The following is a 13,065-nucleotide window of genomic DNA, read 5'->3' on the forward strand; positions in this document are numbered from 1 at the left end:
CCGAGGAGAGCCTCCCCTGGTAAGCTCCGATTGGCTGGACTCAACCTTGGCGGTTTCTGATTGGTCCAATGAAGAAACACCAAGGTAGGTTGCCTAGGGATCCTGAGGAAGCTGATGTGTTATTCCTTCTCTGCATCGAAGGATCAGGAAGTTTGTAATCTCTGCGTCGCTGAGAAGTTTTTTTTTACCTACTAGGACGTGGGGGAACAGGTGTCCCCCTAAAATAGAGCGCAGGCTGCTGTTTGTGTCCGGCTGTAACCCAGGAGTAACGTCAGGTAAGCAACGGAGAAATATACATTTCCTAATGTACAAAAAAAGCCTACAGATTTTTTATTTTATGGGGAGAGGGAGGTTCTTATTCAGTTAGTTTTTGGTCATTTTTTTTTCCCCAAATAGGATTTTTAACTAATAAATGCCCAGGGGTTATTAGTTCCTCAAAGTCCCCCCCCCTCCCTTTTTTTCTCTGAAGACTTAAAGTTTCTTGGATTGGGTTAGCAAATAAACCCTGTTCACAGTGCCAGATAGGGTTAATGCCCTTAAGCATATATATCACAGGGGTTTTTTCCTCCTTCACCCTTCTTCCCACCTCCCACCAAGAATTGTATTTGAAATATAGCCTTATACAAAGAATCATTTGTAAGTCACTTTACTTGTATTTCTATTTAAAAATGTTCACATGCATTTCTGAGTATTCATTTTAATCAGTATATATTTATTGAGCAGTTACAACGTTAAAGACATTGTGCTAGTTGCTATGGAGACTATAAAAACCCAAGAAGACAATATCCCTGCCCTCAAGAAGTTTACAGTTGAGAGACAGCCATACCAAAAGAAAGACTATAATAAATACTTTAAAGGATGTAAGTATAAATAAAGTTCTGTGGAAGTATAGCTGAGAGAGAGACCAATTCTGGCCATGGGACATAAGGGTAATGGAGAAGGGTATTCACTTAAGGCTTTATCTGGATCCTCAATAGGCCTTTGAAGAATGGGTAGAATATAAAGAGGAAAGGAAAGGGGAGAGAACACCAACATGGACAAAGGAGCAGAAATGGCAGCATGGGACCTGTTTGAGAAGTGGTTGTTAACAATATGTAACTGAGAGTAATGTAATGGGAAATATCGTTAGAATGGGATCCAGTCACAGAGGCTTTTGAATGCATTCTTTTGAATATGAATAAGATATTCTTTTAAATAATTACTAATTAAAAATATTTGTGTATCATTTCAAAAACTGACATTTAGATTTATTTTAAAATAAAGTGTGCTAACTTTATATCATACATGATTTAGTGCCATTTCTCTTGACTAGATTTTTAAAAAAACATCTGTAGTACATGGTATAAGAGGGCATGTGCTTTGATTTTTTTTGCAATTGAGAAAGAGATCATTAATCTTTTAACATTCTCTTGCTGATACTTTTTGTCGGCAGCTATTTGAGTATTTGCAAGATGGCTAGCTAGGGATAGAGATGAAAGTTTTCTGTGTATATGGAATTACTACACATGATCTTCTGAGTGTTATTCTGTAGATGCAGTTTCCAAAGGGAGTGCATGGGATGAGTTATGGGAAGAAAATATGAGAATATATATATTTAGTTTTTCTTATTTTTTTAATTTCTCTGTTTTTTGTATTTTATGATGTGCCATTGAATGTTTATAGAGTTACATGTAGATTATTACATGGATTTGGGGGCCTGGATTCTCACAACTTTTTGCTGTCCCATATTATTTAACTTGGGGAGAATCCATTTTATGAAAGACAAGTTACAATGATGTGTATATACTCCTGGATTATAGATTATGCACATAATAATAATAATAATCAGCAGGGTTAAAAGATGATCATTTCTAGAAAGAAAGAAAGAAAGAAAAAGAGAGAGAGAGAAAGAAAGAAAGAAAGGAAAGAAAGAAAGAAAGAAAGAAAGAAGCAAAGAAAGATTGATCAATCATTTGTACCGGTCTTTAATATTACTGATTTGATTTTCTGTCAATGCCTTCTGTGTACCTTCAAGCTATTGTACTTTGGAAAACATATTGTGTTACCCACCTAATTTTTCTGGTCTTTACTCCTTTCTCTATTTAAGTTTATATATATTTCTTAATTGTATACATTTGTAGTAGGTCTGTATGAATATCAATATGTTCTGTTTACATAAGCTTACTTATAGATATTTTTTCATCACCCTCTCCAGAAACAGCTGAGAATGACCACTTTAACTCACCGGGCCCGTCGCACTGAAGTAGGCAAGAACTCTGAAAAGAAGGTGGAAAGTGAGGAAGACACTAATCAAGACGGGAGTCCAGACAATGAAGATTCTGGTGACTCTAAGGATATTCGCCTCACACTTATGGAAGAAGTATTGCTCCTGGGACTAAAAGATAAAGAGGTAACACAGTTGGGTTTACTAGTCTCTCCCAAAGACTCTTGAATATTGGAATGTTTTTAAGAAGTAATATGACAGAATATTTTCATTAATGCTAAGTTGGCCTTAGAATTGTGCTCTAGCCATCAGGTGGGTGGGGGAGTTTGGGAGGGTAGCTGATATTTGGAGGGTAAAATCCGGAAGTATAATTACTTAAAGGGTAATTTAATTACAAAATTCCTCCAAAATTTTAGAAGATAGGAGAGAGTAGAACACACGTAAAATTTTTGTACTTGTAGTTTCCCAAATGACATTGATGGTGAAATAGCCTCCTATTAAACTAAGAGGGCCCACACATTGAAATTGTCTTGAAGTGTGAGGAGGAAAATCTTTTAAATGACAAGACAAGAAACGTGTATGATTAGCTGTTTTATAAAAATAAACAGTGAATAGGTTTCAACTTGCAATGCAGTAGAAATAACTTTTTAAAAATTCTATTCTGTGGATCTTCAGAAATTAAGTATCAACAACTGATAAATATTTTAATTTCAGAAAATGTTTTTAAATTAATTGCAGATTTCTCTTTCTAAGTTGTCCCTTGTTAATAGAACACTTCATAATAGAATTAGTCTTGAAAAAGCAGGTCTTAAGAGTATAACCACATATTTGCTGGTTCTTCTACTGTAATACATTATCCTTCATTTGTAATTTAACTTTTTATTGTGTTTCACTTTCTTCCCTCATGAAGAGATTATGAAGAAATTTAACTTAATATTTTAAACAACCATTTCTTTTCCAAGAAAGCTTTTAGTAATATAATAATAATGATAATAAAGGCACATATATTATTGGCCTTCATTTTGAAAACTTAACAAATTAAAATGTTACTTTACATTAAAAAATACTAAATTTGGCTTTGATAACTATCCTTAGCTAGTAATGAATTGGCTACAAACATCTAGTACCATCCGTTCTTTTCTGCATTGATCTCTCAATTTGGGATTATTCTTGTTTCTTAGACTTTACATTCTCTATAGCACGTTTCCCTTTTCTATTTTTTTATCATGTCAAATTACAGACTGGAACAAAACTTACAAGACTTCTTATAGCCTGTGTATTGTTAAAACTAATATTAGAGACATGCACATATGTACTTGGCCAAGACAGATATATCAGAAAATCTTGCCCGCAAGTGTACTTTCCTGTTTGCTGAGAAAGTTGATGAAGCTCTAGTTTTATGAAAATTAAGCAAATGAAAATGCAAAACTGACTCTCCAAGAGACTATCAGAGTAGGTCTGAAGATTAGGCGGCATAAATACTGTTTTGAGATGTTTACACAGTACCTAGGATGCGTTTGCTGACTGTAGAAGAGCATATTAGAACTAAAAAGCTATTTGGTTTGTTTTACTTTTGAATAGGAATGATTAATTTCCTGCTAACCTTAGATACTAGAATTTTTGCTTCTGTTTTATGGAGATTCTAACTTTGGACTTCTCTTCGTGTGCTTTTAGATTTATAATAGTTAATATAAATACAAGGAAATAGAACAAGAAATAAAGAAACTCTGGTGAGGTACTGTACAAAGATGAATAGAGAATTAGCCTTTTGAATAATTACCTTTTGAGTTCTAATTTTATTTTTTAAAATCGTTGATAAATTACATTTTTAGCTTTCAGTTGGCTCAGGAAGATCAAGAAATGATAAATTCTTAGGTATAAATAAATAGGAGAGGTCAAACCTTCTGATTTATTAAAGCAGTAGTGCTATTCCAAAATGCCGGTTATATAACTCTCTCTAAAAATATTAATTGATGGGGCTCTATTGGGTGGCTCAGTCAGTTAAGCCTCTGCCTTTGGCTCAAGTCATGATCCCAGGTCTTAGGATCACACCTTGTGTTGGGCCCCCTGCTCAGCAGGAAGTCTGCTTCTCCCTCTGCCCCTACCCCCACTCATTCTCTCCTCTCTCTCTCTCTTTCTCACTCACTTTCAAATAAATAAGTAAAATCTTTTTAAAAAACATTGATTTCCAGCACTAATTATTTTCTTCTCACCTCCTAAACTACTCATAGATTTATTTAATCATTATTTAGTGTGATTGGGGGCACCCATGAGGTGCTTAGCATTATGCAATACTAAAGTAAATACAAAATACTATAAGATACTATGTATGGCCCCTGCCCTCATGAAACTTGCATTCCAGCTGGGGAGACAAAACATACATACTTTCTAAAAGTTAAGTAACCCAAAGATCCATCATCTGTGGAATGGATAAAAATGAGTTGTCCATTTATCTAAATGAATATAAACATCTTTTCTATACAGAATGAAAATGAACATTGTTATAAAACATGTATGATTCTCATGTAATATTCAGTAACAGAAGCCAGACAGAAAAGACATACTATATGATTCCATGTATATAAAATTCAAGAAAACTAAACTGTAGTGTTTGGGGTTACATATTTAGATGATTGAAACTACAAAGAAAAGCAAGAAAGGGATTACCATAGTTGTTAGCATAGTGGTTACCGTTTTGTAGTGGGGAAGATAGGAGGAGGGTATTAGTAACTAGAAAAGAACATGAGGGGGCTCTCTGGGTACTAACAGTTTTCTGTTTCTGTATTTGGGGAAAGTTTCATGTATATTTACCGAGACATTAATCATTGAGCTTTTTTTTTTCACTTTTGTTTCATGCACTCTTCTGTATATGCATTATATTTCACAGTTCAAAAGATTTCTAAATAGGTAAACAACAGTAAAAATCCAGTAAGTTTTTCCATGTTAGAACAGTAAGAGCCAAGAGAGTTGGAAGGAAGAGAGAACATAATGGGTTGAAATAATCTGGGGAAGAATAGAAGGCAGTAAAACAAGCTGGGCCTTTTTTCTTTTTTTTATTTTTTTTGAAGATTCTATTTATTTATTTGATACAGAGAGACAGTAAGAGAGGGAATACAAGCAGAGGGGGAGTGGGAGAGGGAGAAGCAGGCTTCCCGCTGAACAGGGAAGCCTGATGAAGGGGCTCAATGAAGGGGCTCGATCCCAGGACCCTGGCATCATGACCTGAGCTGATGGCAGATGCTTAACCACTAAGCCACTCAGGCTCCCCCAAGCTGGGCCTTTAAGAACAGGTAAGATTAACATAAACGGAGTAAAGAAAACACATTCTGGGGGCGCCTAGGTGGCTCAGTGGGTTAAGCCGCTGCCTTCGGCTCGGGTCATGATCTCAGAGTCCTGGGATCGAGCCCTGCATCAGGCTTTCTGCTTGGTGGGGAGCCTGCTTCCTCCTCTCTCTCTGCCTGCCTCTCTGCCTGCTTGTGATCTCTCTGTCAAATAAATAAATAAAATCTTAAAAAAAAAAAAAAAAGAAAGAAAAGAAAACACATTCTGGATGAGGGAACCTGAAATTATTATGAGCTTGATGAGTTTGGGAGATAATTAACCACTGTGACTGAAGTAGGTGTTTTCTTGGAGAAAAATGAGAATCAAAATTGGCAAACTAGATTCAGACTAGAGTGTGGCAGATTTTGAGTGTCAGGCAGAGACTTTCAGACTCTTTCCTTTATTTATTTATTTTTATTTTAATTCCAGTGTAGTTAACATACTACATATTAGTTTCAGGTGTACAATGTAGTGATTGAACAATTCTACACATTACTCAGTGCTCGTGACTATAAGTGTACTTTTAGTCCTTTTGACCTATTTCATCCATCTTCCCACCCACCTCCCTTCATAATGATCAATTTGTTCTCTATAGTTATAGATTCTTCCTTTAAGTAAAGGGATCAGCCTAATGAAAATAGGAAAGCCCATTTCATTTTCGTGTCCAAAATAAGGACTTAATGATATTTTTGCTCTATGTTCTTTGTGAATATATGTTCTAATATGTAATATAATTTCTTGTTTTCACATGGCTTAAGGTTTGTGACATGTCAAAAAAATCCTAAGGGTTAAACTTTGTATCCCAAAGTCCCGAAGTTAACTTTTGCTGAAGATTTCCATAAGATTCTTTGTTTAGAACCCAATACTACAGTTCTTAAAATTATATCTATTTTTGAAAACATGGGGTGGCCTGGGTGGCTCAGTGGGTTAAGCATCTGCCTTCAGGTCATGATCCCAGGGTCCTGGGATTGAGTCCTACATGGGCTTCTTGCTTAGCAGGGAGCCTGCTTCTCCGTCTCCCTCTGCCTGCCACTCCCCCTGCTTGTTCTCTCTCTCTCTGTGTCTGAAAAATAAATAAAATCTGAAAAAAAAAAAAAAAGATTATTTATTTGAGAGAGCAAGAAAGACAGAGTGTAAGAGCCTGGGGGAGAAGCAGAGGGAGAGGGCCTAGCAAACTCTGCACTGAGCCCAGACCCTGAAGCCTGAAGTACGGCTTAATATCACAACCCTGAGACAAAATCAAGAGTTAGATACTTACCCCACTACACCACCCAGGTGCCGCAAGGGTCAGCTGTGTTTTAAAACCATTCTGTGGCAGGGGTGCCTGGGTGGCTCAGTTAAGTGTCTGACTCTTGGTTTTGGCTCCGGTCATGATCGTGATCGTAGGGCTATGGTCTCAGGGTCATGAGATCAAGCCCTGCCTGGGGTGCCAGGCTCAGCAAAGGGTCTGCTTAAGGCTCTCTTCCTCTGCCCCTCCCCACCATGTGTTCCACACTCTCTCTCTCTCTCTCAAATAAATAAATCTTTAAAAAAAATACAGTTGACCCTTAAAAACATGGGGGGTAAGGGTGCCTAATACCCATACAGTTGAAAATCCATGTATAACTTTTTGCTCTCCCAAAACTTAACTACAAATAGCCTACAGTTGTTTAAGGGTCAACTGTGTTAAGCTTCACTGTCTTGTGAAAATAATCAAGAAATCTAAGTATATGTTGAAGAGTCTAACCTTTTAAGTACATTTAAAATTAGATGTTATCAAGGACCTCTGATTGGCTCAGTTGGTACAGCATGAGACTCTTGATCTCAAGTTTTTGAGTTCAAGCCCCACATTGTGCATGGAGCCTGCTTAATAAAATAAAAGTTAAGAAAAAAAAATCTCAGTTCAGTAACACTGCCCTCAACTGAGAAAATTAAACTTGAGCACCAACCTGACCAAAATAATACAGATTTATTTTCTGTTGAAATCAAGATCCCATTTATTTGTCATTATTGCATTTGGTAGGAGTTTTGATATAGATATTATTGATTCATGGACAATTAATACTTTAATTAAATTGCTAGGATATTTAAAACGTCTCCTTTATGAAATCTTTATGATTAAATTAAGTTACTTGTAAGAGGATGAGCCTATTAATGCTTTTGACTTTTGGCAGTAATCTTTTTAGTTTGTGGATAGTGTTTTAACCCTCTTCCCTTCCAAGCTGTCTCCTAGTAATCCCATTTATTGACTACTTATGTGCTGTGACATAAAAGGTTTTAATCAGGGGTGCCTGGACAGCTCAGCTGTTAAGGGTCTGCCTTCGGCTCAGGTCATGATCCCGGGGTCCTAGGATCAAGCCCCACATCGGGCTCCCTGCTCGGCGGAAAGCCTGCTTCTCCCTCTCCCACTACCCCAGCTTGTGTTCCCTCTCTCGCTGTTCCTCTCTCTGTCAAATAAATAAGTCTTAAAAAAAGAAAAAGGGTTTTAATCATATTTCTCATGTCACTCAAGTCAAAATTGGCAAGAAGTATTGCTCATTGGAATTTTGGAAATAAATTTTCATTAATTTGTTGGGTCACCAAAAAGTTACTGAATGTCTCATATGTATAAAGTGATAGGTACTGAAAGAAAACAAAGACAATTGTCCCCGCTTTTGAGATAATTTATAGTCTAGTGGGATGAGAGTGGCTGGAGAGATTGGAAAGGGCTTCTGGAATGTTAGCAGACCATTGCAGTACATGTGATGTGTGTGTGACCGTTCTGGCTGCTGAGGGAACAAAGGAAAGATACCTAACCCAGATCAGTGGTGGAAAGTGCTTAGTGGGACAGGAGAGGAAAGAGATACTGGGAAGTGATAACTCTTAAGCTGAATTCTGAATATGAGCAAAAGTCAGTTTGTGAAAAGAAACACAGTCTAGAGGGAAAAAAATCAGCTGAATGTTTATGATAATTTCAATGATTTGCACCTGGAATAACCACAGATACTGGAAAACATCTCATCTTCTTTAAATTAACTCAGATGTTTTGAAACTCAACTACCAAAACTTAGCTGGACGTTCAGTATTCAGTCATGTATTTTATTGTTTAACTTTTCAAAAATTGTGAAATATAGCATATATAGAAAAATTTATAAAACACATATGTACAATTTAACAAGTAATTTTAAAGCAAACTCGTAACCACCACCAAAAGAACATTACTGGCATTGTGGGGTCATCCTCTTGTGCCCTTCTCTAACCACATCCTGCCTCGCCTCCCAGCACTTCTAACATGTGTGTATATTCCTAAACAATATATTTAGTTTTGCCTTTTTTTAAACTGTATGTTATTAGGTTGATACTGTTATGTATTTTTTGGTTCAATATGATGTTTGAGATTCACCTATGTTGCTGCATATAATTTAAAAATTATATTTTAAAATATAATTCTAGGGGCGCCTGGGTGGCTCAGTGGATTAGGGGCTATGCCTTTGGCTCAGGTCATGATCCCAGGGTGCTGGGATCGAGCCCCACATCGGGCTCTCTGCTCAGCGGGGAGCCTGCTTCCTCCTCTCTCTGCCTGCCTCTCTGCCTACTTGTGATCTCTGTCTGTCAAATAAATAAATAAAATCTTAAAAAAAATAAAATAAAATTCTATATTATGCAATATAGAATTTCAGTTATATCACTATTCCACTATTCATTCAATCTGCTGGTTAACAGACATTTAGGAGTCCATTATAAATGGTGCTGCTAAGACTATTCTTGTTCTTTCAAACAATGCCACTGTTCATACATACAGAAAAATGATATTGGGCACTTGGGTAGCACAGTCAGTTAAGTGTCTGCCTTCTGCTCAGGTCATGATCCTGGGGTCCTGGGATTGAGCCCCTTGTCAGGCTCCTAGCTCACTGGGGAGTCTGCTTCTCCCTCTCCCTCTGCCTGCTGCTCCACCTACTTGTGCTCTTTCTCTGTCAAATAAATAAAATCTTTTAAAAAAAATATGATAAATCAGACTGGATAAAACTTATACATTATAAATATAAAATATGTTAATACTCCACTTTTTCAAGCTACTAATGATCATCCATCAGTTTTAATTCACTCATAATTTATTAGCAATGGGAGATTAGAAGGACAAGCTTTTTTAAAGCTGGTAAAATTCTGGTGAACTAATCAATAAACTTAAAAAAAAATCACAAGAAGTCAGTATACAACTTGTCGATGACTGGCTATCAATGGAGAGAACTACTCCTCTTAAAAAGTTGCTCAGTCCTAAACCATTTTATTAAAATCAAAAGATTAAAAGTCTCATTTAGGTCACTGCCTCGTCTTTTAGTTTCCTGATTGCACAAAATGAACAATAAATCCCTTGTCAGTGGTTATTGCCATAGTGAATAGGGCAAGTGTATCAGAAGGACTTGTTTGTCAGGTTTTCTGGTTTTTATTAACATAGGCTGTTAAAAAAAAAAAAAAAGAACTTCTGTTTTATTATATCCATTCATATAACCCCCAATTTACTGTGGGTACAAAAGGAAATAAACTGGGAGACCAAAGTCCTATTTTAACAGTAGGAAATAATAGTTTAAGCTATTTCATTGAGAGCTTGCCTCACCCTTCCCCCAACCCCTAGTTGCACACTGTTCTCTTCCAAAATTCCTGGCATAGATATTAAAATAAAAACCACTTATATTTGGACCTTCGGCCGTAGCCATTGACTCTATAAATTTGATGCAAGCCATTCCATGTCTTTCATGTCCTCCTTTGTTTTTTTTGTGTTTGTGTAACTTAGAGTTTTCAAAACATACTGTACTTTTTTACTTTCTCTTGCTTGATTCTACAAGGCAGATATCGTCTTCTCTTTATGAAAGCAAAGTTAGATGGTTAATTGGTCAATAAGTGGTGGAATTTATGTTCAGACTGACTCGGACAATTTTTAAAAGGACATGCTTCCAAAGCATGTATGACATATTTTTTTTTTTTATTTCTTGCTGAACAAGGAGAATTAATTGTTCAGGATTGCTATTGCTTAGTAGAAACCCAAGAATTTCATCTCTTAGGATAGCTTCATATAGAGCTTAATTTGTATCTCCTAGTAAGATAAAAGATTATTACATTCTGCAGTAATATTTGGCACAGTTATTTTTACAAGTCTTATCCACAGCTTTCTTATTTCAATGTTCAGTACTCCAGCAAAGCTTATTCTGTTTTGTGTTTTTTTGTTTGTTTGTTTTGTTTCTTTAGCAAAGCTCACTCTTAAAGATTTTGGGATCCCATAAAAAATATTAAGTTCACATCAATAATGGCAAAATAAGGGAAAGTACTGCTTAGCAAGTCTGAATGATATGGTTTTGCTTTATATTTCATCCCATCACAATATAAGGAGGAAATATGAAAGTCTTACAGACTTTTTTCTCTTTTCTTTCTTCCATCAAACAAGATATTCTGGTCATAAGGAACAATAAGTCAAGTAGGAAATTTAGAGAACCCAATTTGCAAAATGAAAAATGTTAAAAGAAGCAGTAAATATGGGACACCTGGATGGCCAGTTAAGCGTCTGCCTTTGACTTAGGTCATGATCCCAGGGTCCTGGGATCGAGATTGGCATCGGGCTCTTTGCTCAGCAGGGAGTCTGCTTTTCCATCTGCCTCCTCTCTCTCTCTGACAACTAAATCTTTTTAAAAAAATTTTTAAGTAGTAAATAATATTTGATTTATTATAACCATATCTTCAGAAAGTTTAATGTATAATTAAATAGGCATTTTATATTTTTCTCTTCAGTTGCCAGCCATAGATTACAACCCATGTCATATATCTTCATTACAGAAGGAGGAGACTGTTATACTAAAAAGATATAAATAAGTAGTTAGTATACTTTTTTCTTTAATTTTAAAACTTAAATTTCTTCTAGGTTTTTCAGCAGGAGTATTATGTTGTATTAAGTTTGCTAGGGCTGCTGTAACAAAATACCACAGACTGAGTGGCTGAAACAACAGAACCTTTTTACTCCCACAGTTCTGGGTGCTTGAAGTCCAAGATTTCTCCTAAGGCCTTTCTACTTATCTTCTCACTGTGTCTCTATGTGGTTTTTCTTCTGTGCGTGTATCACTAGTGTCCTTGTGTCTATATTTCCTCCTCCTATAAGGACACAAGTCGGATTGGTTTATGGCCTACTTTAACAGTTTTATTTGACTTAATCACCTGTTTCAAGCAGAGGCTTTAACCCACTGAGCCACCCAGGCGCCCCCTATAAAAGAGGAATTTAATTCAAACCTTGGAAGCTAATATTTCAGTAGAGCACTTCAAAGAAAAACAGTACATTATTTTTAAAGATTTTATTTATTTATTTATTTGACAGAGATCACAAGTAGGCAGAGAGGCAGGCAGAGAGAGAGGGGGGAAACAGGCTCCCTGCCAAGCAGAGAGCCCGATGCGGGGCTCAATCCCAGGACCCTGGGATCATGACCTGAGCTGAAGGCAGAGGCTTTAACCCACTGAGCCACCCAGGCGCCCCTGTAATTTTATACATTTCTATAATGTGATTTTTTTCCTTTTTTTTAAATAGTCATTTATTACACTTCTAATTAAGACAAAAAAAGGTCCGCTATTCAAAGATATCATTCTGCAAGCCTTCAGGATTCTTTCTTGGTCATGAAGCAATGTGCGATTCCATTTGTTTTAGTAGATCCTAAAATTTTTCTCTTTCTCTTTTCCCTAATGTATATAGCCTTTGATAACTAAATTTAATGACTTAATGGTGAACTTTAATATACATGTATTAGATCATCCTGCATACTGAACCATTGGCCCTTTAACACAGAATCTTTATTATAGATGATTTGAGAATCCACCAGTAAATCCACCAGGAAATATTTATTTAGAGGATATAGACCTTAGAATTATAATTATTTTTTAAAACTCCACATGTCCGGGGCACCTGGGTGGCTCAGTGGGTTAAGCCGCTGCCTTCGGCTCAGGTCATGATCCCAGGTCCTGGGTTCGAGCCCCACGTTGGGCTTACTGCTCGGCGGGGAGCCTGCTTCCTCCTCTCTCTCTGCCTGCCTCTCTGCTTACTTGTGATTTCTCTCTGTCAAATAAATAAAAATCTTTAAAATAAAATAAAATAAAACTCCACATGTATATTTTCAAGCTTTTTTCTATTACGATGCATGACTCAATAAAAAGAAAGTTAAAAAAAAAACTCCTGGGGAGCTTTACATAAGATGCTATGATGGGAATGATATTAAAAAACATAGTTTCTACATCCTGCTAGCCATTGTTTCTTTATTTACTGTGCTTCTCATTTACAGTTCTGTTGACAGTCTGACATCACTGTTACTGTAACAGAAGTTACATGGTCAGGAAGAAATGAAAAAACAAACAAATTAGTTTCCTCTTTTTTTTTTTTTAAAGATTTTATTTATTTATTTGACAGAGAGAAATCACAAGTAAGCAGAGAGGCAGGCAGAGAGAGAGGAGGAAGCAGGCTCCCTGCCGAGCAGAAAGCCCAACGTGGGGCTCGAACCCAGGACCTGGGATCATGACCTGAGCCAAAGGCAGAGGCTTAACCCACTGAGCCACCC

General features: G+C 36.5%; 1 protein-coding gene across 2 annotated transcripts in view; it reads left to right on the top strand.

Moving 5' to 3' along the window:
• The first annotated feature begins 77 nt into the window (after positions 1 to 77).
• GOLPH3L (golgi phosphoprotein 3 like) overlaps positions 78 to 13,065 on the top strand; it is a 36,789-nt gene continuing 23,801 nt past the window's right edge. Inside the window, exons 1-2 of one of the 2 annotated variants that reach the window (XM_047724008.1) lie at positions 78 to 275; positions 2,195 to 2,389. In XM_047724008.1, the coding sequence (XP_047579964.1) occupies positions 2,207 to 2,389 (183 nt within the window). In that variant the 5' untranslated portion in view covers positions 78 to 275; positions 2,195 to 2,206. Of the gene's footprint in view, positions 276 to 723; positions 861 to 2,194; positions 2,390 to 13,065 lie in introns of those variants that run through there. The other variant, XM_047724009.1, reaches the window with a different exon arrangement.

This window comes from Lutra lutra, chromosome 4, assembly GCF_902655055.1.
Source record: "Lutra lutra chromosome 4, mLutLut1.2, whole genome shotgun sequence".
Taxonomy (NCBI): domain Eukaryota; kingdom Metazoa; phylum Chordata; class Mammalia; order Carnivora; family Mustelidae; genus Lutra; species Lutra lutra.